A 25,872-nucleotide genomic window follows, 5' to 3' on the forward strand; every position below is an offset into this window, starting at 1 on the left:
CATTTGACTAACTGACACTAAATAATACCGGACATACCTGTTCCGACTTACTTAGTAAGAGAACTTACAAATTTTTTCGATCCCAATCCACGATAACCTACGCACATCCTCCCGTATACTTTAAATCATCTCTAGATTACTTATAATACCTAATATAATGTAAATGCTATGTAAAATAGTTGTTATACTGCATTGTTTAGAGAATAATGACAAGAAAAAAAAGCTGTACATGCTCGAACAAGTGCTGGAAGAGCAGTTCCGGGTTTTCTCAATTCGCGGTTGGTTGAATTCGCGCATGCGAAACTTGCGGATTAGGAGGGCCGACTGCATTGCATTTTGTCCTGGAGCATTCTTCTAATCTCTGCAATTCCTACTAGGAATCGAGAGATCATTCTACCATGTGCTATCTTTTAACAGAGCTAAATGGCTTACAATATTTCTGTGCAGAATTGTTAATAACTTTTCAATTCAACTCTTTAATAACTGCAATTCCAAAGTGGAAAATAGACCATGCATAAAGTGCAAGTAGAAATTTTTAAAGTTTGTACTTTTTAACTCGGGTTCAGGCCAGCTCATTGCAAATCTCAGATTGATAAAACACTTGGACGAAAATATTGATGCTAGGTAAATAGTAGATAACATTCTTGTTCCAATTTATTTGCAGTAGATATAAATAAGTCTTTCAGATACCTCGAAAAATAATGCAAGAATTCACACAAATCAGAAAAATAAATTGGATTTAATTTGCCAAAGAAAGACTAAATCAAGAACAGTCTAGGGTGAAAATTTTCATACAGCAAAAAGTGGCTCCTTAGTTCATGACCCCTACAGTAAAGTTTCTCAAGTGCCACAGCACTTAGATAATGTTCTGTAGTTTCAGTCAAGCTAGACATATGGCTAAAATTCCAAAACAAAAACCCATCTCCCATTGAATGTTCAGCGCCAGGATCTTCAGCAGGATCAGTCAAGCAGCAACCTGACCAAACAAAAGGAGATCAGGAAAAATACTGCACACATACATGGGATAACCTTGTGCTAAAGTAGCTGCTAATGAAGGAAATCATGTACAAATAATATTCAGTTAATGTGGTCAAATCAGATAATCTTTCAAACACTGTATCTACTCTTCAATGCTATGAGCAATGGTTCTTCAATGCCAGATTTCCGTAGATGATCAAATAGTTCTTTTACAACTGCAAAAACAAAAATTAATTTTTGCTTTACATTGACAGTCATGAAACTTCTTCACAACTCTTGCTGAAAAGCAATAAACACTAAATATTACAGCAAATGAATCAGAGATGTTAATCATAGGGAACATTCAAAAAGCGCTTATTATTCAATCCGCATATCTCTTCAAACAAGGGTTTCTAGATATGGACACTCCCAGCATTTATTGTTACACTGAAGAAACAGTCGTGAACCAGCTGTATTCATTCATTTAACTAGTGAGTCCGTGCTTTTAGAGTTACTTATAATACATATAAATCATATTCCCTTCTTCACTAGTACAGCTATTTGCTTTATATTCTTCATAAGAATTTAACCGAGCTTAAGAAAGCTGATAAAAACTCTGGAGACACTAAGTGACTGATACTGAATCACGTTTTGATTCAATGAAATAACTACTATAGCCTTTGACTTATTGACCGACTACTGCAATGAAGCTCTAGCAAAATAGCTTCAAATTATTAACGCAGTGTGAAAAGGTAGAACCAAGTAATAATGCAGCACAATTCTGAATCAAGAGAAAAAAAATCAAAAACCTTGTCCCTGTCACTTCCCCAGTTCATGTATTAGGATTTCTTCCATTGTTTTGAGAAATTGGTTTATTGATGTTAGTACTTTACTTATGCACAATTACCTAACTTTATATGAGTTGTGTAGACAAGGCACTGGTCGTTATTCATCTGATCACAATAAAGAGTGCTTTATACATGACACTGAAATCTGTGGCCATTTTTGGTCAGCATTGTTGGCAATGCTTGTCTTTTCATAATGTTACAAATGCTACAATTGTTCAGTCCACTCTACTATCCTAAAGATAAAATCTTTATCTTTACTCATCTTCATATGCCTTGCTTTCTTTTTGACCATCCCATACATAATCCAAAATAAAACAACTGTATTCTTCAAATTTAAGGAAATAGCCCCCCAAAAAACTTTGATTTTGTCCTTCCAGATAGAAATAATTTTATTGTTTAACAAGCCCTCTGACTTTAGGGAAAGAATTGTTTTAAAAAACATACCCCATACCAAGCCTACAACTTGACTTCTGTATGGGGTAGCTATACAGATATTAAATATATCAGCAAATTAGCAAAGGAGATGGGAAAAAAAACAGCTCTTCTAACAGTGAAATATATATGTGGTTATGTTATCACTGACAAGTTGCATTTCCATCTGGTATAGGAACAGCTGAGCATTGGATCGGAAGTCTCTACAAGGGACTAAGAAAAGCTGAGAGGATCATAGGGGTCTCCCTACCATCCATAAGGTACATTTATCAGGAGCGCTACGTACACAGGGCCCCTAGTATTATCAAGGATTCCACCCATCCATCCAGCATCCTCTGACTGTCTACCCTCAGGCCATTAGGCTTCTGAAATCTCTGCTGCATTGCGTTCAAAGCATCACTGATTAATCTGCTCTGTGCCTTGCAATAAGTAATTTTTGTTTATATATGTGTGTTACATGTTCTGGAGCATGGTGATATTAAGGAAGAGGTGTTGGAGTTGTTAAAATACATTAGGACGTAAGTCCCCGGGGCCTGACGGAATATTCCCCAGGCTGCTCCACAAGGCGATGGAAAAGATTGCTGAGCCTCTGGCTAGGATCTTTATGTCCAAACGGCAGCTCTCTGACACCTCTTACTTACCCCTGGAACTGGACCACATCAAAAAACATCAAACCATTGTCTCCCGTACCATCACTGCCCTTATCAACTCCGGAGACCTTCCATCCTCAGCCAAAAAACTCATAATTCCCACATCCTGCACTGCTCGATTTTACCTCCTCCCCAAGATCCACAAGCCTGACTATCCTGGTAGGCCTATAGTTTCGGCCTGCTCCTGCCCCACCGAAATTGTATCTGCCTGCCTGGACTCCATTTTGTCACCCATAGTTCAGTCTCTCCCAACCTACATCTGGGATACATCCCATGCCCTCCACCTCTTCAATAGCTTCCAGTTCCCTGGTCCCGACTGCTTCATTTTCACCATGGATATCCAATCTTTATACACTTCAATTCCCCATTCAATTCCAAAGCCTCAAAGCCCTCCGCTACTTTCTTGACAATAGACCTCACCAGTTCCCCAACACCACCACACTCCTCAGGTTGGCAGAACTGGTACTCACACTTAATAACTTCTCTTTGAGCTCTTCCCACTTTCTTCAGACCAAGGGTGTAGCTATGGGAACTTGCATGGGCCCCAACTATGCCTGCTTCTTCGTGGGTTATGTGGAACAGTCTATGCTCCAAATCTATACTGGTACTGCTCCCCAACTTTTCCTTCAATACATTGACGACTACATTGGTGCTGCTTCCTGCACCCATGCTGAGCTCGTCAATTTCATCGACTTTGCCTCTAACTTTCACCCAGCCCTCAAATTCACTTGGTCCATCTCGAACACTTCTCTCCCCTTTCTCGATCTCCATCTCTGGAGACAGACTGTCCACTGACATCTTCTATAAACCCACTGACTACCATAACTACCTTGATTATACCTCTTCCCACCCTGCCAAATGTAAAAATGCTATTCCCTATTCCTCTGTCTCCACCGTATCTGCTCCCAGGATGAGGCTTTCCATTCCAGGTCATCTCAAATGTCCTCTTTAAGAATCGTGGTTTCCCTTCTGCCGTCATCAATGATGCCCTCACCCGCATCTCCTCCATTTCCCGCACTTCAGCCCTCACCCCATCCTCCCGTCACCACAACAGGGACCATGTTCCCCCTTGTCCTCACCTATCACCCCACCAGCCTCTGGATCCAGCACATTATCCTCTGCAATTCCCGCCACCTTCAACAGGACCTCACCACGAAGCACATCTTTCCCTCTCTGCTTTTTGCAGGGATCGTTCCCTCTGCGACTCCCTGGTCCACACGTCCCTCCCCACAGATCTTCCACTTGCTACTTATCCCTGCAAGCGTAAGTGCTACACCTGTCCCTACACCACCTCTCTTACCACCATTCAGGGACCCAAACAGTCCTTCCAGGTGAGGCAACACTTCACTTGTGAGTCCGTTGGGGTAATCTATTGCATCCGGTGCTCCCGGTGCAGCCCCCTCTACATCGGCAAGACCCAACGCAGATTAGGGGACTGCTTCGTCGAGCACCTCCGCTCCATCCGCCACAACAAACAAGATCTCCCGGTTGCCACCAACTTCAACTCTACTTCACATTCCCATTCGGATATGTCCATACATGGCCTCCTCTACTACCATGATGAGGCCAAACTCAGGTTGGAGGAGCAACACCTCATATACCATCTGGGTAGTCTCCAGCCCTTTGGTATGAACATCAAATTCTCCAACTTCCGGTAATAACCTCCCTCTCCCTTCCACCATTCTACTTTCACTCTGCCTCCTCTTCTAGCTGCCTATCACCTCTCTCATGATTCCGCCTTCTTCTACTACCCATACATTGTGCTTTCCCCTTACATTCCTTCTTCACCTCTCCTGCCTATCCCCTCCCCATTCCTTGATTTTTCCTCTGATTGGTTTTTCACCTGGCACCTTCCACCCTCCCCCCCACCTTCTTTATAGGGCCCCTGCCCCCTCCTTCTTCAGTACTGATGAAGGGTCTCGGCCCGAAACGTTGACTGCTCGTTTCAACAGATGCTGCCCGACCTGCTGAGTTCATCCAGCTTTTGTACGTGTTGATCTGACCACAGCATCTTCACAGTGTACTTTGTGTTATCTTTATGTCCTCGTTGTCCATGGGATTGGAAGGAGGCGAATGTTGTCCCCTTGTTCAAAAAAGGTAGTAGGGATAGTCCAGGTAATTATAGACCAGTGAACCTTAGATCTGTGGTGGGAAAGCTGTTGGAAAAGATTCTTAGAGATAGCATCTATGGGCATTTAGAGAATCATGGTCTGATCAGGGACAGTCAGCATGGCTTTGTGAAGGGCAGATCGTGTCTAACAAGCCTGATAAGAGTTCTTTGAGGTGACCAGGCATACAGATGAAGGTAGTACAGTGGATGTGATCTACATGGATTTTAGTAAGGCATTTCACAAGGTACCACACGGTAGGCTTATTCAGAAAGTCAGAAGGCATGGGATCCAGGGTAGTTTGGCCAGATGGATTCAGAATTGGTTTGCCTGCAGAAAGAAGGGAGTATATTCGGATTGGAGGGTTGTGACTAGTGGTGTCCCACAAGGATCGGTTCTGGGACCTCTACTTTTCGTGATTTTTATTAACGACCTGGATGTGGGGGTAGGAGGGTGGGTTGGCAAGTTTGCAGATGACACAAGGGTTGGTAGTGTTGTGGATAGTTTAGAGGATTGTCAAAGATGCAGAGAGACATTGATAGGATGCAGAAGTGGGCTGAGAAGTAGGAGATGGAGTTCAACCCAGAGAAGTATGAGGTGGTACATTTTGGAAGGACAAACTCCAAGGCAGAGTACAAAGTAAATCCATCCATATGGTTATATGTTTAAATAGCAGGATACTTGGTAATGTGGAGGAGCAGAGAGATCTGGGGGTACATGTCCACAGATCCCTGAAAGTTGCCTCACAGGTAGACAGGGTAGTTAAGAAAGCTTATGGAATGTTAGCTTTCATAAGTCGAGGGATATAGTTTAAAAGTCGTGGGGCAATGATGCAGCTCTATAGAACTCTGGTTAGGCCACACTTGGAGTATTGTATCCAGTTCTGGTCGCCTCACTATAGGAAGGATGTGGAAGCATTGGAAAGAGTACAGAGGAGATTTACCAGGATGCTGCCTGGTTTAGAGAGTATGCATTATGATCAGAGATTAACGGAGCTAGGGCTTTACTCTTTGGAGAGGAGGAGGATGCGAGGAGACACAATAGAGGTATACAAGATATTAAGAGGAATAGATAGAGTGGACAGCCAGCACCTCTTCCCCAGGGCACCATTGCTCAGTACAAGAGGACATGGCTTTAAGGTAAGGGGTGGAAAGTTCAAGGGGGATATTAGAGTTTTTTTACTCAGAGTGGTTGGTGCGTCGAATGCACTGCCTGAGACTGTAGTGGAGGCAGATACACTAATGAAATTTAAGAGACTACTAGACAGGTATATGGAGGAATTTAAGGTGGAGGGTTATATGGGAGGCAGGGTTTAAGGGTTGGCACAACATTTTGGGCCGAAAGGCCTGTACTGTGGTGCATTCTTCTATGTGTTACGCATATTACAGTGCTGTACACCCTGGTTTGAAGAAACATCTCCCTTTGATGGTATACATATATACAGCTAAATAACAATAGACTTAACTTGATTTACAAGCGAATCAAATAAATCACAGGGAGTGTTCCTCAGTGCATAGAATGCCAGATACACTTATGTAAATGTAAACAGTTAATACTTCAGGTTGAAGATATTCTGGAAAAGAGAAAACAGGTTAGTTTTAAGCTAGAGAGCAGGCAGTGGTGCAAGGGACAAAGAGTATCCCTGATATGCAAGACCAATGCTGCCAAGATGAATCTGTGATTTATGGGATTGTATAGTTTCCAGATTAATGAGGACAAGAGAAAACGAAGGAATTTGTGAACACATGACTGCTGAGTGTTTCGCACAATTCTGTTTTATTTCAGATGCCCAGCATCTGTAGTTTTTAAGCTTCTCAAACTTCAGCATAATAATAACTTACCTTTCCGTTCAGGATCTGACATGAACATCACTGCCATATCAAATCGCTTTACATTTGATAAGTTCTTCAGGACATCAAAAATGAGGGAAGGTTCTTCAAATCTATAAAATGCAGTGCAATCACCAATTACTTAAGAATGCAATTCTGTACAAAAATCTATGTTCCAAATTTCTAATACAATCTAAAACTTCATGAGAGAAGTAATGGAATCAAAATTTACTTGGACAGTTGCGGGAATTATTCAGTATGATGCAAGATATTGTTGCACCCACAATTTAACAGCATCAAATGCCATTTTCAGTGATTATAAGGCATCCATTCCTATTGGTAAACAACTGAGGCCAAATTTGGAGTATTGTGTACAGTTCTGGTCACCGAATTAAAGGAAAGATGTCAACAAAATAGACAGAGTACAGAGGAGATTTACTAGAATGTTACCTGGATTTCCGCACCTAAGTTACAGAGAAAGGTTGAACAAGTTAGGTCTTTATTCTTTGGAGCGTAGAAGGTTGAGGGGGGACTTCATAGAGGTATTTAAAATTATGAGGGGAATTGATAGAGTTGACGTGGATAGGCTTTTTCCAATGAGAGTAGGGGAGATTCAAACAAGAGGACATGAGTTGAGAGTTAAGGGGCAAAAGTTTAGTAGGGGTGACATGAGGGGGAACTTCTTAACTCAGAGAGTGGTAGCTGTGTGGAACGAGCTTCTAGTAGAAGTGGTAGAGGCAGGTTCGATTACGTCATTTACAAAAAAAAATTGGATAGGTATATGGACAGGAAAGGAATGGAGGGTTATTGGCTGAGTGCAGGTAGGTGAGACTAGGTGAGAGTAAGCGTTCGGCACTGACTAGAAGGGCCGAGATGGCCAGTTTCTGTGTTGAAATTGTTACATGGTTAATATGGTTATAACTGTTAGAAAACTGCCCCTGGAACTCTGTGTGGCACAGTGCCCTGACAATTTAAAAAGCTATAATATTGTTCAGTTTTATTTTTGGTTCAAGAGTTTTTTGCAGCTATTTTCAGAGTTTGTCAAAATAGAGTACATCAGTTTAATTATTAGCTTATCATATTAAAATTGCACTTTTAGGTGAAGAAATTCACACTGCAGGAGCTGAACAGTCATTCATTCCACACATTTTTAATCTATTCCAGTTTTTTCCACATCCAACCCCACTACCCCAAGGTATCCAGTCACTGGTTGAAGATCCATTTGGACAGAAAAAACTACAAACCAGCAGACAAACCAGTTGTCTTTGTTTCTCCCTATTTTGTGGACTCCAAACTGATTCTTGCTTTTGGATAATCTAATCTGCGCAACTGAATGTGGACATGGGGAGCTTCAAGAAATGATCTGCTAAACCTGAGTAGCTACTTGTTACGTAATGGGCATGGACTCTGAACTGATTCTTGTTCTGGGACAATCTAATCAGAGCAATTGAATGTGGACACAGGAACTTCAGGTAATGACCTGCTAAATCTGAGACCACTCTTAGAGGAATAGTTATTTATTATTTAAAATACCAGACCTGCCAAAGAAGCAATCTGTAATCTCATTAGACTCTGTCTAGGTTGCCTCATTTAATTGATTTGGACCAGTCAGAGTTGAAAGACACAAATACACAAGGCTAGGGTGGGCAGAGCTGTTGGTTGTAGTCCTATACAATGACCAGTAAGAAGGTGACCCAGGTAGGTCAGGTAACCTAGAGCCAATGGATGAGCAGCACTATAAGAGTTAAGGAGCTCCAAATACACAGGAATGATAACTCTCCAGCAACCAGAGACCAACCATCGCGGATAAGGAGGACCATACAGACACGTGGAGATTGGGACCACTAGGAATGCCCGCTAGCATTCCCGGGTAATAGCTTTTCTCTTCATTGACTGTTCATGGAGGGTCAGGGATCCTAGTAGGATGCACACAGAAGTAGTTTGTGAACCCACTTGCTTTTTAGTTGAAACAATAAAAGTTACTTGTTGGTCAATACAGATTCTCTGTGCTTCACTGATCATTATTACAAGGGGTGAATCTTATTACAATGTCATAAACAAAATATCTACATTTAAAACTTCATCTGACATTTCCTTTCATACCTTTTAACTTAACTTCTGCTGCTTCAAAGCTAAGAGACATTTATCAGAAAAGTATATGGAGATAATCAGGTCAGTTAGCATTTGCAGAGATAGAAATAGATTAATAATCATTTAGATGGTTTTTGTTTTTCAGCATCTGCCTCTTGTTCATCTCCATCTTCATGACTTCCTGCAAATGTTTTGCTGATAAACAGCAACATTCCTAACTTTCAATTCAAACATAAGTTAACTGACTCAAAACATGAACCGCCTCCCTAATGGAGCTTCATTACTCACAGTGGTTTACTTTTGCTTTGGGCTCTTACCATCAAGGAGGTACAGGAGCCTGAACACACACTCAGTGATTCTTCCCCTCTGCCATATGATTTCTAAATGGACACTGGAACTCTTGACCACTACCTCATTGCTTTTCTTTCTGTTTTTGCACTATTATTCTTAATTTAACTATTTAATATACAAATATACTTAGTGTATTTCATTTATTATTCTCCTATATTCATTATGCATTGTATTATACTGCAGCCACTAAATTAACAGATTTCAGAACATATACCAGTGATATTAAACCTGATTCTGATGATATGACTAAAGCCATTTTATTAAAGACAGCTGGATTATTCAAAGAGCAAACACGAGGAAATCTGCAGATGGTGGAAATTTAAACCACACACACAAAATACTGGTGGAACACAGCAGGCCAGGCAGCAGCTATAGGGAGAAGGACTGCCGATGTTTCAGGCCGAGACCTTTCGTCAGGACTAACTGAAAGGAGAGATACTAAGAGATTTGAAAGTAGCGGGGGGAGGGGGAAATGCAAAATGATAGGAGAAAACCGGAGGGGGTGGGATGAAGCTAAGAGCTGGAAAGGTGATTGGCGAAAGTGATACAGAGCTGGAGAAGGGAAAGGATCATGGGACGGTAGGCCTCAGGAGAAAGAAAGAAAGGGGGAGGGGGGAGCACCAGAAAGAGATGGAGAACAGGCAGGGTGATGGGCAAAGAGAGAGAAAAGAAAAAATAACTAAATATGTCAGGGATGGGGTAAGAAGGGGAGGAAGGGCATTAACGGAAGCTAGAGAAGTCAATGTTCATGCTATCAGGTTGGAGGCTACCCAAGTTATAAGGTGTTGTTCCTCCAACCTGAGTGTGGATTCATCTTGACAGTAGAGGAGGCCATGGATAGACATGTCAGTGTCTAAAGTCAGTGTTCACTAATTTAAGTGATCCAGTGCACCATAAACATCTACACTCTTCTTTCACTATTAAAGCTACTGGGTACTTTTCTGCACTTTATCTCAACTTAGTCTTTATAAAGTATTGCAGTTTAATCTGGAGTGGATTATTGTAGTACTTCTGCAGTATATCCTATCAACAAAATGCCAATATGTTTAAAACCAATGTATGTTAACTGCAGTATCTAAAGAGCATGCCATATGTTCTGGTCAAAAACACGCAATCACCAAATGCTCACAAGATCCCCCAAGTTAAAAATAAGGGGCAATATATATAGTGCTAAGTTTCAGAACCAAAATATCATTTAACATCACTGGCATATGTCATGAAATATGTTATGCGGCAACAGTACATTGCAATACATAGTGAAAAAAGCTATAAATTACATTGTATACAGTGGTCTGCAAAAGTTTGGGCACCCTGGTCAAAATTTCTGTTAGTGTGAATAGCTAAGCGAGTAAAAGATGACCTGATTTCCAAAAGACATAAAGTTAAAGATGACACATTTCTTTAATATTTTAAGCAAGATTACTTTTTAATTTCCATCTTTTAAAGTTTCAAAATAACAAAAAAGGAAAAGGGCTCGAAGCAAAAATTTGGGTACCCTGTATGGTCAGTACTTAGTAACATCCCCTTTGACAAGTATCACAGCTTGGAAATGTTTTCTGTAACCAGCCAAGAGTCCTTCAATTTTTGTTTGGGGGATTTTCGCCCATTCTTCCTTGCAAAAGTCCTCTAGTTCTGTGAGATTCTTGGGCAGTCTTGCATGCACTGCTCTTTTAAGGTCTATCCACAGATTTTCAATGTTTAGGGCGGGGGACTGTGAGGGCCATGGCAAAACCTTCAGCATGCGCCTCTTGAGGTAGTCCATTGTGGATTTTGAGGTGTGTTTAGGATCATTATCCTGTTGTAGAAGACATCTTCTTTTGATCTTCAGCTTTTTTTTTTACAAATGGTGTGATGTTTGCTTCTAAAATTTGCTGGTATTTAATTGAATTCATTCTTCCCTCTACCAGTGAAATGTTCCCCGTGCCACTGGCTGCAACACAAGCCCAATGCATGATCGATCCACCCCCATGATTAAGAGTTGGAGAGGTGTTCTTTTCACGAAATTCTGCACCCTTTTTTTCTCCAAACATACCTTTGCTCATTGCGGCCAAAAAGTTATATTTTAAATGCAGCAGTCCAAAGGACTTGTTTCCAAAATGTATCAGGCTTGTTTAGATGTTCCTTTGCAAACTACTGACGCTGGATTTTGTGGTGAGGACGAAGGAAAGGTTTTCTTTTGATGACTCTTCCATGAAGGTCATATTTGTGCAGGTGTCGCTGCACAGTAGAACAGTACACCACCACTCCAGAGTCCGCTAAATCTTCCTGAAGGTCTTTTGCAGTCAAGGGACGGGGGGGATTTGATTTGCCTTTCTAACAATCCTACGAGCAGCTCTCTTGGAACGTTTTCTTGGTCTTCCAGACTCAACCTGACCTCCACCGTTCCTGTTAACTGGCATTTCTTAATTACATTACCAACTGAGGAAACGGCTACCTGAAAACGCTTTGCTATCTTCTCATAGCCTTCCCCTGCTTTGTGGGCATCATTTATTTTAATTTTCAGAGTGCTAGGCAGCTGCTTAGAGGAGCCCATGGCTGCTGATTGTTGGGACAAGGTTTGAGGAATCAGGGTATTTATAAAGCTCTGAAATTTGCATCACCTGGCCTTTCCTAATGATGACTGTAAACAAGCCATAGCCATAACAAGCTAATTAAGGTCTGAGAACTTGGTAAAAGTTATCTGAGAGCTCAAATCTCTTGGGGTGCCCAAACTTTTGCATGGTGCTCCTTTCCTTTCTTCCCCACTCTATAATTGTACAAAACAAAAATAATACACTAATCTTGCTTCAAATGTTGAAAAGAATGTTTCATCTTTAACTTTATGACTTTTGGAGATTAGTTCATCATCTACTCACTTAACTATTCACAGTAACAAAAATTTTGACCGGGGTGTTCAAATTTTTGCATACCACTGTATACATACATACATATACACATACATATATTTATATACATATAACAAAAGTTAAATAAGTAGAGCAAAATGAGGAAAAAAAGTGAGGTAATATTCATGTGTTCAAAGTCCATTTAGAAATCTGATGAAGGAGGGGAAGAAGCTTCTGGTTGCCTCACTACAGGAAGGATGTGGAAACCATAGAAAGGGTGCAGAGGAGATTTCCATGGCTGTTGCCTGGATTGGGGAGTATGCCTCATGAAGACTGGTTGAGTGAACTCGGCCTTTTCTCCTTGGAGTGACAGAGGATCAGAGGTGACCTGATAGAGGTGTATAAGATGATGAGGGGCATTGATCATGTGGATAGTCAGAGGCTTTTCCCCAGGACTGAAATGGTTGCCACAAGAGGGCACAGGTTTAAGGTGCTGGGGAGTAGGTACAGAGAAGATGTCACGGGTAAGATTTTTTTTTTTTTTTAAACGCGTGGAATGGGCTGCCAGCTATGATAGGGTCTTTTAAGAGACTTTTGGATAGGTACACGGAGCTTAGAAAAATAGAGGGCTATGGGTAAGCCTAGGCCATTTCCAAGGTAAGGACATGTTCGGTACAACTTTGTGAGCTGAAGGGCCTGTACTGTGCTGTAGGTTTTCTAGGTTTTAAGAAGCTGTTTCTGAAATGTGTGTGTCTTCATGTTCCTGCACTTCCTCCTTCACAGTAGCAATGAGAAAAGGGCGTGTCCTCAATGATAGGGGTCCTTAATGATGCTTGCCCAACTTTTTGAGGGATCGTCTTTTGGAGGTGTCTTTGATGCTGGCTAAGCTAACGCCCATGATGGAGCAGGCTGAGTTTGCAACTTTCTGCAGCATTTTCTCATCCTGTCCAATGTCTCCTCTATTACCAGATGGTGATGTGACCAGTTAGAATCTTCTCCAGAGTACATCTGGAGAAATTGGTGAGAATCACTGATGACATAACAAACCTCAATTTCCTAATGAAACATAGCCACTGTAACTATGTTGGACCCAGGATAGATCTTCAAGGATGTTGATACCCAGGAACTTGAAACTGCTTACCCTTTACATTGCTGATTCCTCAACAAAGATGGTGTTGTGTTCCCTCGACTTCCCCTTTGTCCACAATCAATTCCTTGGTCTTGCTGAACATCAGCACGGAAATGTTATTTCCGATCCTTACATACTGTGGTCTCCGAGTGAGGAAGTCAAGGATCCAGTTACAGAGGAAGGTACAGAGGCCCAGGTTTTGGAGCTTCTTTAGAACTGAGGGTATGATTTTGTTGAACATTGAGCTGTAAGCAATAGTTAGCAGCCTGACACAAGTATTACTAATGTCGATTGAAGAGCCACTGAGAAAGTATCCACTGTTGACCTATGTGGTGACAGGCAAATTGCAGTGGGTCCAGGTCCCTGCTTAGGCAGTTGATTCTAGCCATGACTGACCTCTCAAAGTACTTCATCACAGTGCCACTGGGTGATAGTTGTTGAGGCAGCTCACCCTGTTCTTCATGGGCACTGGTATGATTGTCACACTTTTGAAGCAGGTGGGAACCTCTGACTGCAGCAGTGAGAGTGTGAAGATGTCTTTGAACACTCCCTAGTTGGTTGGCACAGGTTATCAGAGAACTTCCAGACACACCATCAGGGTCTGATGCTATGCAATGGTTCACCCTCTTGAAAGATGTCCTGACATCAGCTTCCAAGACTGAGATCACAGAATCACCAGATGCAGTAAGGATTCGCAAGTCAAGACGTACAAAAAAGCTGGGTGAATTCACCAGGTCGGGCAGCATTCGTTGAAAGGAGCAGTCAACGTTTTGGGTCGAGACCCTTCGTCAGGACTAAAGATGGAGGGGGCAGGGGCCCTATAAAGAAGGTGGGGAGAGGGTGGAAAACCAATCAGAGGAAAGACAAAGGGGTGGGGGAGGGGATAGGCAGGAGAGGTGAAGAAGGAATCTAAGGGGAAAGCACTATGGGTAGTAGAAGAAGGCAGAGTCATGAGAGGTGACAGGTAGCTAGAAGAGGTGACAGAGTGAAGGTGGGATGGGGGAAGGAATTACCGGAAGTTGGAGAATTTCATGTTCATACCAAGGGGCTAGGGACTACCCAGAGGTATATGAGATGTTGTTCCTCCAACCGAAGTTTGGCCTCAACATGGCAGTAGAGGAGGCCATGTACGGACATATCCGAATGAAGGAGAGTTGAAGTGGGTGGAAACCGGGAGACCCTGTCTGTTGTGGCGGACGAAGCGGTCCCCCAATCTGCGTCGGGTCTCGCCGATGTAGAGGAGGCTGCACCAGGAGCACCGGATGCAATAGGTTACCCCAACAGACTCACAAGTGAAGTGTTGCCTCACCTGGAATGACTGTTTGGGGCCCTGAATGGTGGTAAGAGATGAGGTGTAGGGACACTTATGCTTGCAGGGATAAGTGCCAGGTGGGATATCTGTGGGGAGGGACGTGTGGACCAGGCAGTCGCGGAGGGAACGATCCCTGCGAAAAGCAGAGAGGGGTAGAGAAGGAAAGATGTCCTTAGTGGTAGGGTCTTGTTGAAGGTGGCGGAAGTTGCGGAGGATAATATGCTGGATCCGGAGGCTGGTGGGGTGATAGGTGAGGACAAGGGGGACACGGTCCCTGTTGTGGTGACGGGAGGATGGGGTGAGGGCTGAAGTGCGGGAGATGGAGGAGATGCGGGTGAGGGCATCATTGATGACAGCAGAAGGGAAACCACGATTCTTAAAGAAAGAGGACATTTGAGATGTCCTGGAACGGAAAGCCTCATCCTTGGAGCAGATGCGGTGGAGACGGAGGAACTGGGAATAGGGAATAGTATTTTTGCATTTGGCAGGGTGGGAAGAGGTATAATCAAGGTAGTTATGGGAGTCAGTGGGTTCATAGAAGATGTCAGTGGACAGTCTATCTCCAGAGATGGAGACCGAGAGATCGAGAAAGGGGAGAGAAGTGTCTGAGATGGACCAAGTGAATTTGAGGGCTGGGTGAAAGTTAGAGGCAAAGTCAATGAAATTGACAAGCTCAGCATGGGTGCAGGAAGCAGCACCAATGTAGTCGTCAATGTATTGAAGGAAAAGTTGGGGAGCAGTACCAGTATAGATTTGGAGCATAGACTGTTCCACATAACCCACGAAGAGGCAGGCATAGCTAGGGCCCTTGCGAGTGCCCATAGCTAGATCCTTGGTCTGGAGAAAGTGGGAAGAGCCGAAAGAGAAGTTATTAAGTGTGAGTACCAGTTCCGCCAACCTGAGGAGTGTGGTGGTGTTGGGGAAATGGTGAGGTCTATTGAAGATTCGCAAGTGTAGCTTTATTCTCCTTTTCAAACTGTACAGAAAAGGCATCAAGCTCATCTGGGAATGAAGCATCACAGCCATTCATGATGTTATGTTTTGCTTTGCAGGAAGTAATGGCCTGTAAACCCAGCCAGAGCTGATGTGCATCCAATTCTGTCTCTAACCTCAACTGGAATTAGTTTATTTTTGCTCTTAAAATAGCTTTTCATAGGTCGTCCCTGGATTTTTTGTACAGCTGTGGATCGCAGTCTCGAATGCCGCAGATCTAGCCCTCAGCAGACTATGAATCTCCTGGTAGGTTTTTATAGGTTTCCTGCCTATTCCATGACAAGAATTCCAATGACTGGATTGTACATTTCAGGAGTGAAGGATTGACAGAAAAACTTACCTTAATTGCCAAGTTTTACATCAAAACCACTGATAAAATGTTTCTACTCACAAAGAGCTTGGAAAGGTTAACTTGATTTGTTTTTCCAACATATGCTGTGAGATTGGCTCACTGTTCCCATTGTGGTAGGCCTTGGAAGCACTAATATATCGAGTTTGAGATCATGTACATATTTAGAAGCAATAAGATAGCACCAGACATTTGCATTTATTTAATGTCACTAATGAAGAAAATATTGCAAGTGTTACAAATATATTTTCAATCAGTGATGTGTTGTGGTCAATATCTTGGTAAAGAAGAAGCATTCAACAACATGTAAAGTCTACAAAAATTAGTGGATGCGGCCCAGTTTATCACGGGTAGATATTGAGCATATCTGCATGGAGTGCTGTTGCAGGAAAGCAGCATCCATCATCAAGGACGCCCACCAACCGGGCCTTACTCTCTTCTTGCTGGTATCATCGGGCTGAAGGTACAGGAGCCTAAGGTTCCACACCACCAGGTTCAGGAAGTTATTACCCTTCAACCTTCAGGCTCCTGAACCAACATGGACAACTTCATTCACCTGAACACTGAACTGATTCCACAACCTATGGACTTACTTTCAAGCACTGTATAACTCAAGCTTTCAGTATTTGTTACTTAATTATTATTGTTTTGTTATTTTATTTTTGTATTTGCACAGTCTATCTTTGTTGTATACAGTGTATTGTGTTTCTTTGTATTTACTGTGAACGTCTGCAAGAAAATGAATGTCAGGGTAGTATTGGTGACATATGTACTTTGATAATAAATTTACTTTGAACTTTACAAGACATGGGAAAGAAAAAACATTTGGATGACCTGCTTTTTTTGGTAAATCTTCCTGTTGTTTATCACCATCACTCACACTTTAGTGCATTATTCAGAGAAGGTGGAATAAAAAGCTGAATACTGCTTACCTGATGTATAAATCATGAAGGATTCTTAAAATGTGATTTAGAATGTCGGGTTCCAAAGACTTTTGAAACAGTTGTGGATAAAAAGAGGGCTCAATTTGCTGCTCAAAAGGAACAATCAGAACAATGCATCAGCAAGTAAATATTTACAACAGTCTACAATTAATTCTACTGGAATTTACTGAATTACCCTGCTGATTGTGCTCTGCTGATTACAAAATGGAAGACATAATCCTCTGCAATTTTGATGCAATGTCACTTGATTAGCCTCCTCCTTACATTAATTTTCTGAACCTAGATAAATTTCTTTCTACCATTTAAAAACATTTAAAATTAAGACAGAAAAATTGCACACCCATGAATGATACACTATTATTCCTACCTTTAAATACTTATGGACCATCTCCGGATAATTTTTCAATTTGCGGAGGTCTGCTTCAAGCTGAAAGGCGTTGGCAGGGGCAAGAGGGATAGCTACATTATGATGAGGCAAAGAGGATTCGGGTTTCTTCACTTTTGTTGAGTTTGCTATGGCAACGGCTTCACCCTTACCTGGCACACCAGAATAACCACTGGAAAAGGACAGTTTCAGTAAAATACTTGGAAAGGAATACAATTTATTCAATATACATAAACATGGAAGGTTAGTTAAGAAGGTTCAGTCTTTAGGTATTAATGCTGGAGTAATAAAATGGATTCAACAGTGGCTAGATGGGAGATGCCAGAGAGTAGTGGTGGATAATTGTTTATCGGGATGGAGGCCGGTGACTAGCGGGTTGCCTCAGGGATCTGTTTTGGGCCCAATGTTGTTTGTAATATACATAAATGATCTGGATGATGGGGTGGTAAATTGGATTAGTAAGTATGCCGATGATACTAAGGTAGGAGGTGTTGTGGATAATGAGATGGGTTTTCAAAGCTTGTAGGGAGATTTATGCCGGTTAGAAGAATGGGCTGAACGTTGGCAGATGGAGTTTAATGCTGAGAAGTGTGAGGTTCAAAATTTTGGCAGGAATAATCCAAATAGAACATACAGGGTAAATGGTAGGGCATTGAGGAATGCAGTGGAACAGAGAGATCTAGGAATAACAGTGCATAGTTCCCTGAAAGTGGAGTCTCATGTAGATAGGGTGGTGAAGAAGGCTTTTGGAATGCTGGCCTTTATAAATCAGAGCATTGAGTACAGAAGTTGGGATGTAATGTTAAAATTGTACAAGGCATTGGTAAGGCCAAATTTGGAATATTGTGTACAGTTCTGGTCACCGAATTATAGGAAAGATATCAATAAATTAGAGAGAGTGCAGAGACGATTTACTAGGATGTTACCTGGGTTTCAGCACTTAAGTTACAGAGATACGGTTGAACAAGTTAGGTCTCTATTCATTGGAGTGTAGAAGGTTGAGGGGGGATTTGATCGAGGTATTTAAAATTTTGAGAGGGATAGATAGAGTTGACGTGAATAGGCTGTTTCCATTGAGAGCAGGGGAGATTCAAACGAGAGGACATGATTTGAGAGTTAGGGGGCAAAAGTTTAAGGGAAACACGAGGGGATATTTCTTTACTCAGAGAGTGATAGCTGTGTGGAATGAGCTTCCTGTAGAAGTAGTAGAGGCCAGTTCAGTTGTGTCATTTAAGGTAAAATTGGATAGGTATATGGACAGGAAAGGAGTGGAGGGTTATGGGCTGAGTGCGGGTAGGTGGGACTAGGTGAGATTAAGAGTTTGGCACGGACTAGGAGGGCCGAGATGGCCTGTTTCCGTGCTGTGATTGTTATATGGTTATAAAAACATTGATGTTTTATATTTCTCAATTTAGTTTCTTTTATCTATACTTTTCCAGCAAAACATTAAAATAGTAAAGAAACTTAAAGCAATTTTAAGGTCATGTAGGAAGTTCCATTGATGTATCTACCGAGGAACTTGTGACCAGGTTTACACAATCCTCAGGATAGTGAATGAAAGAAACCATAGCCCCAAGATGCAGAAATTTAAATACAAGGTTGAAACTGTGGTAGGCTAGATAACATGCTCAAATATCTTCAAAGTTCAGAGTACATTTTATTATCAAAGAATATATACCTCAGACAATCTTAAGATTTATCTCCTTTCGGGCAGCAATGAAACAAAGAATGCCAATAAAACTAATCGAAAATGAAAGAAGTCTATCCAAACACCCAGAGTGGAGAGAGAGAAAAAAAAATTGTGCAAACAATAACAGCAACCAGACTGGGACAGGACCATTATCAGTAAACTGATTGCTTTATATGGTATTTCCAGAGCCACACTCTACACTCCAGGTTTGCTTTTTAACAAAACAACCTTCTTCATTTCTCTGAAATATCAGTGTAAGCATACTGAATCATTAGACCAAGATCATGGTTCCCAGTTCACTGTCAATGAGTTGATTTCACCAACAGTACAGTAGCAGTGGACAGACAATCAGAGCTCTCCATCTACAGGTGGAAAAAATGAGGAGAAAAGCAAACAGAGCTCCCTTAACACAGTATTTTTACTGGCATAAACAAGTCCAAGATGTCAGAGATAAATTGTTTCTTCCCTCCCAACCCCCACACAGAATGGTGAATGAGTGGAACGTGCAGCCAAGGGTGGTGGCCGAGGCAGAAACATTAGTGGAATTTAAGAAACTCTTAAGATAAGCACATGGATGATAGAAAAAAATGAGGTCTATGTAGGATTAAGTTAAAACATAGGCACAGTATCATACGCTGAAGGGCCTGTAACACTAAGAGCTGTTGCTCTATAGTTAAATGCCAATGCATAGCAAAACAAATACCACCCAACACTTGACATTCCTACCCTGAGGTAAGTCTACCCTACCTATGCCAATACATTTTCTTACAATAAACATAACATACCTCCTGCTAGAAATTAATGGAGAGCCCCCACATTCTTCCACTTTAAGGATTTTGGCATTGGGAGCTTCAGGAGATAATAACGCAGATGTTTGATTTGATGGAAGATCAGAAGAAGAGACTGCAGCTGGTATCTCATTAATGTTACTTGGTTTATCACCAACTTCTTCAATTGCAATTCTGATCAGAGGTTTCTTGAAGGGAATATTAATATCAAGGCAAATTAATTGTAGGATATTACAGCTAGACTTAGACAGTAAATTCAACTAAGCAATAAATATACTTTTCCTCAATATTTGCTTTGCAAAGCAGATACAGATCGCTTTAGTCTGATCCTTTGTCAGAATGAATTATGAAATTACATTTCACAAAAAACTAAAATGTATTTCCTCATCAGGAGACCACAGTCTGTGTGGATTAGAAACAACATCTCCTTCTTGTTGACGATCAACACTGGAGCAGCTCAAGAATGCATGCATAACCCACTGCTCTAATCTCTCTACACCCACCACTGTGTGGCTAGGCACATTTCAAACACCATCAATAAATTTGCCAATGACAACTATAACTGGCAGAATTTCAGATGATAAAGAGGCATACAGGAGCGAGATAGATCAACTGGTTGAGTGGTGTTGCAACAATAACCTTGCAATCAGTGTCAGTAAGACCAAGGAATTGCTTGTGTACTTCAGGAAGGCGAAGTCAAGGGAACACACACCAGTCCTCATCGAGAGATCAGCAGTGAAAAGGGTAAGTAGTTTCAAGTTCCTGAGTCTCAATATCTCTGAAGATCTATCCATGGCACAAATTATTGATGCAAATACAAGGAAGGCACAACAGAGGCTATAATTCATTCGGAGTTTGAGAAGATTTGCTATGTCACCAAAGATTATATCAAATTTCTACAGATGTACCATGGAGATCATTCTAACTGGTTGCATCACCATCCGGTAGTGGGGGAGTGTATGGGGGAAGCTGCAGAAAGTTGCAAACTTAGTCACTTCCATTATGGGCACTAGCCTCCCCTTTATTTGGGACATCTTCAAAAGGCAATGCTTCAAAGAGGCAGCACCCATCATTAAGGACCTCATCACCCAGGACTTGCCCTCTTCTTATTACATATTCATTCATAATGCTGGTAAAAAAATTATATACATTCTTATTGCAATTTAGTTTTTTACTATGTATTACACTGTACTGCTGTCACAAAGCAACAACAAATTTCACAACATATGCCAGTGATTCAGATTCTCCAATTTCTACTTAAGACAGTTGACTACACAGAAAGAAATCTAGGTTGACATTCCACTTCAGCAACCTGGGTGTTCCACATGGATACAAGTGAAATCTTCTGTATGAAGCTTTAAGCTAAGGCTAAGTCTGTGTACATATATGGACATAAAGAATCCCATGGGAGATTTCTGGAATGCACTAAGGGAGTAACCTAAATGATATGACCATTATATTTGTTTCATTATTATTAAAAATCAGGATCTACATTCAAATTTTAACTGATGGAAGCATTTGGCACTAGATATACTACCAAAGTGATTGGAATCCAAAAAAACTGCACTGGGTGTAAAGCTTTCCCCTGAAGTGAAGGACAGTCTTTGAAAGTCTGGGTCTTTGATTTACACAAATTGAAAGAGGCTTCGGTCATCCCAAAATACACTTGATAGAATTAGGATGTATATAGAGAACAGGAAACTGCTCAAAAATTAAATAGGGCATGGGACTTTAGGCAATGAAAGTAACTTTTGGTACATAGCACATGCCTAATCAAATGCAAAGCACTTCTTTATGATATTCAATTAATATTGCTCCTATTGTACAGATATTCAAGATGGTGGGAAAAAATTGTTAATCTCAGGAAGAGAAGCGAGGAAATATGGTTGATTTCATCACCTCAGGACATGGAAATTACCTTTATATTGAATCCAGTAATTTTAAAATTTAGTAATCTAGCATGTTACCAGAGATTTTGTTAGTTTGTTCCCATAATATATTGCTATAAAGACAAATTGTATGTGGTTTAAGAGATAAATGCTGGGTAGGAAACCAGAACTACACTGCTGCTCTTGGAATAAATTTATGGCACCTGAGATGCAAGTGGCATTTTGGTTTAATGTCCGTCTCATCTGAAAAGCAGCACTGCACTTGAGGCTGAAACCCACAACCTATTCACTCAGAACAAATGCCCACATTACATATATATTTTTGCTTAACTACATATTTAACTGACAAGCCTGCTAAATGAGTTAATTACTAATAGAGTAAAAATAAATAAGAGGGTACAATATTTTATGATAGTGACAACAAGATCCCTGACTCGTGATATTCAATGTCTGAAAACTAATTACAATTCTCAGCCTTCATCTCTTGTCAAAAGATGCAAGATGAAAGGAGGCTGTTGGCAACAAGAAACACAATTGTTCTGCACCAAGTGTTCAGAGAAAATCAGCTGTATCATTTTGATTTTTAATTAGAGCCTGCAGTGCTTACATTTCTAACTTCACACACCCAACGCTAAACTGATTCCACGACCTAAGGACTCACTTTAAAGGACTCTACAAATCATGTTCTTGAGATTTAGTACTTATTTATTATTATTACTTTGCTTTTTTTTCGTTTGTATTTGCCGTCTTTCGTCTTTTGCACATTGATTGTTTGTTGCCTTTGTTATGTGTGTTTTTTCATTGATTCTATTGTGTTTCTTTGTACTTACTATGAATGCCTGCAAGAAAATTAATTTCAGAGTAGTATATCAGGACATATATGTACTTTGACAATAAATTTACTTTGAACTTTGAAAGGAATAAGCTTGAGATTAGCTGCGACATCTAACCTCCTACCCTGCTGGGCGTGAGCTGGCAATATTCATTGGGGCTTCATGAATAAAGGCAATCTTTTGCTAAAGTGTATGAAGTGCAAACACTTAGGTCGTTTTTATTATACATAAATTGTGGAAAGTCATATGAAGCACAAAGCATTTAAGCATATTGCTTTAAAAATATTTCAATCTACTTGAGTAGTTCTTGAAGATCCCTGATCAGAATGCAGGCAAGCCTTCAAGGTACACCATTCAAGTTTAAATGGCTTCAGCTACATCGACCCAGTCTCAAGGATAACTGGACCCAAAGGGAAGTAGAAAGTACAACTACAAGAACAGACAGGAGTGTGTGAGTAAGCACAGGCCATGGGTTGGACTGAACCGCCAACTCGCACAGCCAAGCATAAAAATGTCAATATCAGATGTTGGTTATGTGATTTGCAGATGCTTTGGCAAGAATGTGTCTCTGTATTAGGGTCTGAAATCCCTCAGCTTCAGATTTGCAAGGTTCTTTTTTCTTTCTTTTCAAATCTTTTTATTAATTTTTAAGAAAAACATAAGAAAAATATAAGTACAAAACATTTGAGAGTACATAATAGATTAATTAACAATCAAATATGTATTAATCAATACATAAAGTCTCCCAAACTCATAGTATAATGTAAAGGAATTAAGAAAAAAAAAGAAAAGACACCCCCCCAAAAAAAAACAACTAAAAAAAAACTAAAAAAACTAACCAACATGGGCAATTGCATAATGTTAAATACATACAGTAGTGCCAATGACTCCCAACCTCCATCCACACAATTCAGGATAGTAACAATAAGGTTCAGGATCAGACCATTTAATTCATATGAAAATGTTGAATAAATGGTCTCCAAGATTCCTCAAATTTAACTGAAGAATCAAAAACCACACCTCTAATTTTTTCTAAACTCAAACAGGAAATAGTTTGAGAAAACCACTGAAATACAGTTGGAGGGTTAATTTCTTTCCAATTCAGTAAAATAGATCTTCTAGCCATTAGTGTAACAAATGCAATCATTCGTTGGGATGAAGCGGATAAACGCTTCTTATCTATCATTGGTAGACCAAAAATTGCGGTAAAAGGATGTGGTTGGAGATTAATATTTAAGACTCTTGAAATAATATTAAAAATATCTTTCCAATAGTTTTGTAAACAAGGACAAGACCAAAACATATGGGTCAACGAAGCAATATCAGAATGACATCTATCACAGGTTGGATTAACATAAGAATAAAATCGAGCAAGTTTATCTTTAGACATGTGAGCTCTATGTACAACCTTAAATTGTATTAGAGCATGTTTAGCACAGATAGAGGATGAGTTTACCAATGATAAAATTTTTTCCCATTGCTCAGTAGATATAGGGCAATGCAATTCTTCCTGCCATTCCTTCTTAATTTTTTCTGATATATCTGGTTGTACATTCATAATCATATTATAAATGATAGCTACTAAGCCCTTTTGACAAGGATTAAGAGCTAAAATTCTTTCTGTAATGTCCAATGGACATTCTTTCGAAAAAGACTTTAGTTCATTATATAGAAAATTTCTAACTTGTAAATATCTAAAAAAATGGGTTTTAGATAAATTATATTTATTAGATAACTGTTCAAAGGACATAATGTTATCATCCAAAAACAGATCACGAAAACATGTTATACCTTTTGTTTTCCATAAAAGAAAAGCTTGATCTATAGATGATGGTCGGAAAAAGTAGTTAGATATTATAGGACTTGACAGCATAAACTTATTCAAACCAAAAAATTTACGAAATTGAAACCAGATTCGTAATGTATACTTGACTATAGGATTAGTTATCTGTTTATTCGTTTTGAATAACGAAAAAGGAAGTGAAGATCCTAAGATTGAGATCAATGAGAAATCTTGCACAGATTTACATTCCAAATTTACCCATTGTGGGCCAGCAATTGTAGTCGATTCTTGTGTCCAAAATATCAAATACCGTATATTAACTGCCCAATAGTAAAATCTTAAATTTGGTAGAGCCAAGCCGCCCTCCTTCTTAGGCTTCTGTAAATATTTTTTACCTAGCCTAGGATTTTTGTTCTGCCACAAATACGAAGATATTTTAGAGTCAACTATATCAAAAAAAGATTTAGGAATAAAAATTGGTAATGCTTGAAATAGATATAGAAATTTAGGTAGTATCATCATCTTAATGGCATTAATTCTATCTACCAAAGACAAAGATAGTGGGGACCACCTATTAGCAAGTTGCTTAATTTGATCTATTAAAGGCAAAAAATTAGTTTTAAATAAATCTTTATGTTTTTTAGTAATTTTAATACCTAAATAAGTAAAATAGTCTGTAACAATTCTACATGGTACCTGATTATAAATTGAAGTATGCATATTTAATGGAAAAAGTTCACTCTTATTAAAATTCAATTTATATCCAGAAAAATTACTAAATTGAGCAAGCAAAGAAGAAATAGCAGGAATAGATCTTTCAGGGTCAGATATATATAATAACAAATCATCCGCATATAATGATACCTTATACATCGTCTCCCCACGGGTAATACCTAAAATATTGGGTGATTCATGAATAGCTATAGCCAAGGGTTCTAAAGCAATGTCAAATAATAAAGGGCTTAAAGGACAACCTTGCCTTGTGCCCCGAAATAACTGAAAAAAAGGGGATCTTTGATTATTGGTGAAGACCGAAGCTAAAGGTTTCTGATATATTAATTTAATCCATGATATAAATTTTGAACTAAAATTAAAATGTTGCAAAGTATTAAATAAATATGACCATTCGACTCTATCAAATGCTTTTTCGGCATCTAAAGAAATGACACATTCTGGGATTTTAGATGAAGAGGTATAAACAATATTAATTAATTTTCTAATGTTAAAAGATGAATAGCGATTTTTAATAAATCCAGTCTGATCCTCAGAAATAATCCGAGGCAATATATTTTCTAATCTAATAGCCAAAATTTTACTAAAAATCTTAAAATCCGTATTCAGCAAAGATATAGGCCGATAGGATGCACATTCAGTGGGGTCTTTATCTTTTTTAAGAATTAAGGAAATAGAAGCTTCATAAAAAGATTGTGGTAGTTTACCTATACTTAATGCATCTTTTAAAATTTTACAAAGCCAAGGAGAAAGTATAGAAGAAAAGGATTTAAAAAATTTTGCAGAAAAACCATCTGGACCCGAAGCTTTACCCGAGTTCATTGAGAAAATAGCCTTTTCTATTTCAGACTCCGTAATAGGTGTGTCCAAAAATACACTATCCTCAACAGTTACTTTTGGAATATTCAATTTCCTTAAGAATTCATTCATTATAGAAGAGTCCTTAGTACATTC

The 25,872-nt window shown here is 39.9% G+C and overlaps 1 protein-coding gene across 2 annotated transcripts in view; it reads right to left on the reverse strand.

Moving 5' to 3' along the window:
• Positions 1–720: 720 nt before the first annotated feature.
• The window catches only part of rpap3 (RNA polymerase II associated protein 3), a 74,610-nt gene continuing 49,458 nt past the window's right edge, over positions 721–25,872 (reverse strand). For both annotated transcript variants that reach the window (XM_073058720.1, XM_073058719.1), the window contains exons 12-16: positions 19,679–19,869; positions 17,186–17,375; positions 16,807–16,904; positions 6,837–6,937; positions 721–1,193 (exon numbers count right to left, since the gene is read on the reverse strand). In XM_073058720.1, the coding sequence (XP_072914821.1) occupies positions 1,108–1,193; positions 6,837–6,937; positions 16,807–16,904; positions 17,186–17,375; positions 19,679–19,869 (666 nt within the window). In that variant the 3' untranslated portion in view covers positions 721–1,107. The remainder of the gene's footprint in view (positions 1,194–6,836; positions 6,938–16,806; positions 16,905–17,185; positions 17,376–19,678; positions 19,870–25,872) is intronic.

The sequence above is a fragment of the Hemitrygon akajei genome, chromosome 10 (genome assembly GCF_048418815.1).
Source record: "Hemitrygon akajei chromosome 10, sHemAka1.3, whole genome shotgun sequence".
Lineage (NCBI taxonomy): Eukaryota > Metazoa > Chordata > Chondrichthyes > Myliobatiformes > Dasyatidae > Hemitrygon > Hemitrygon akajei.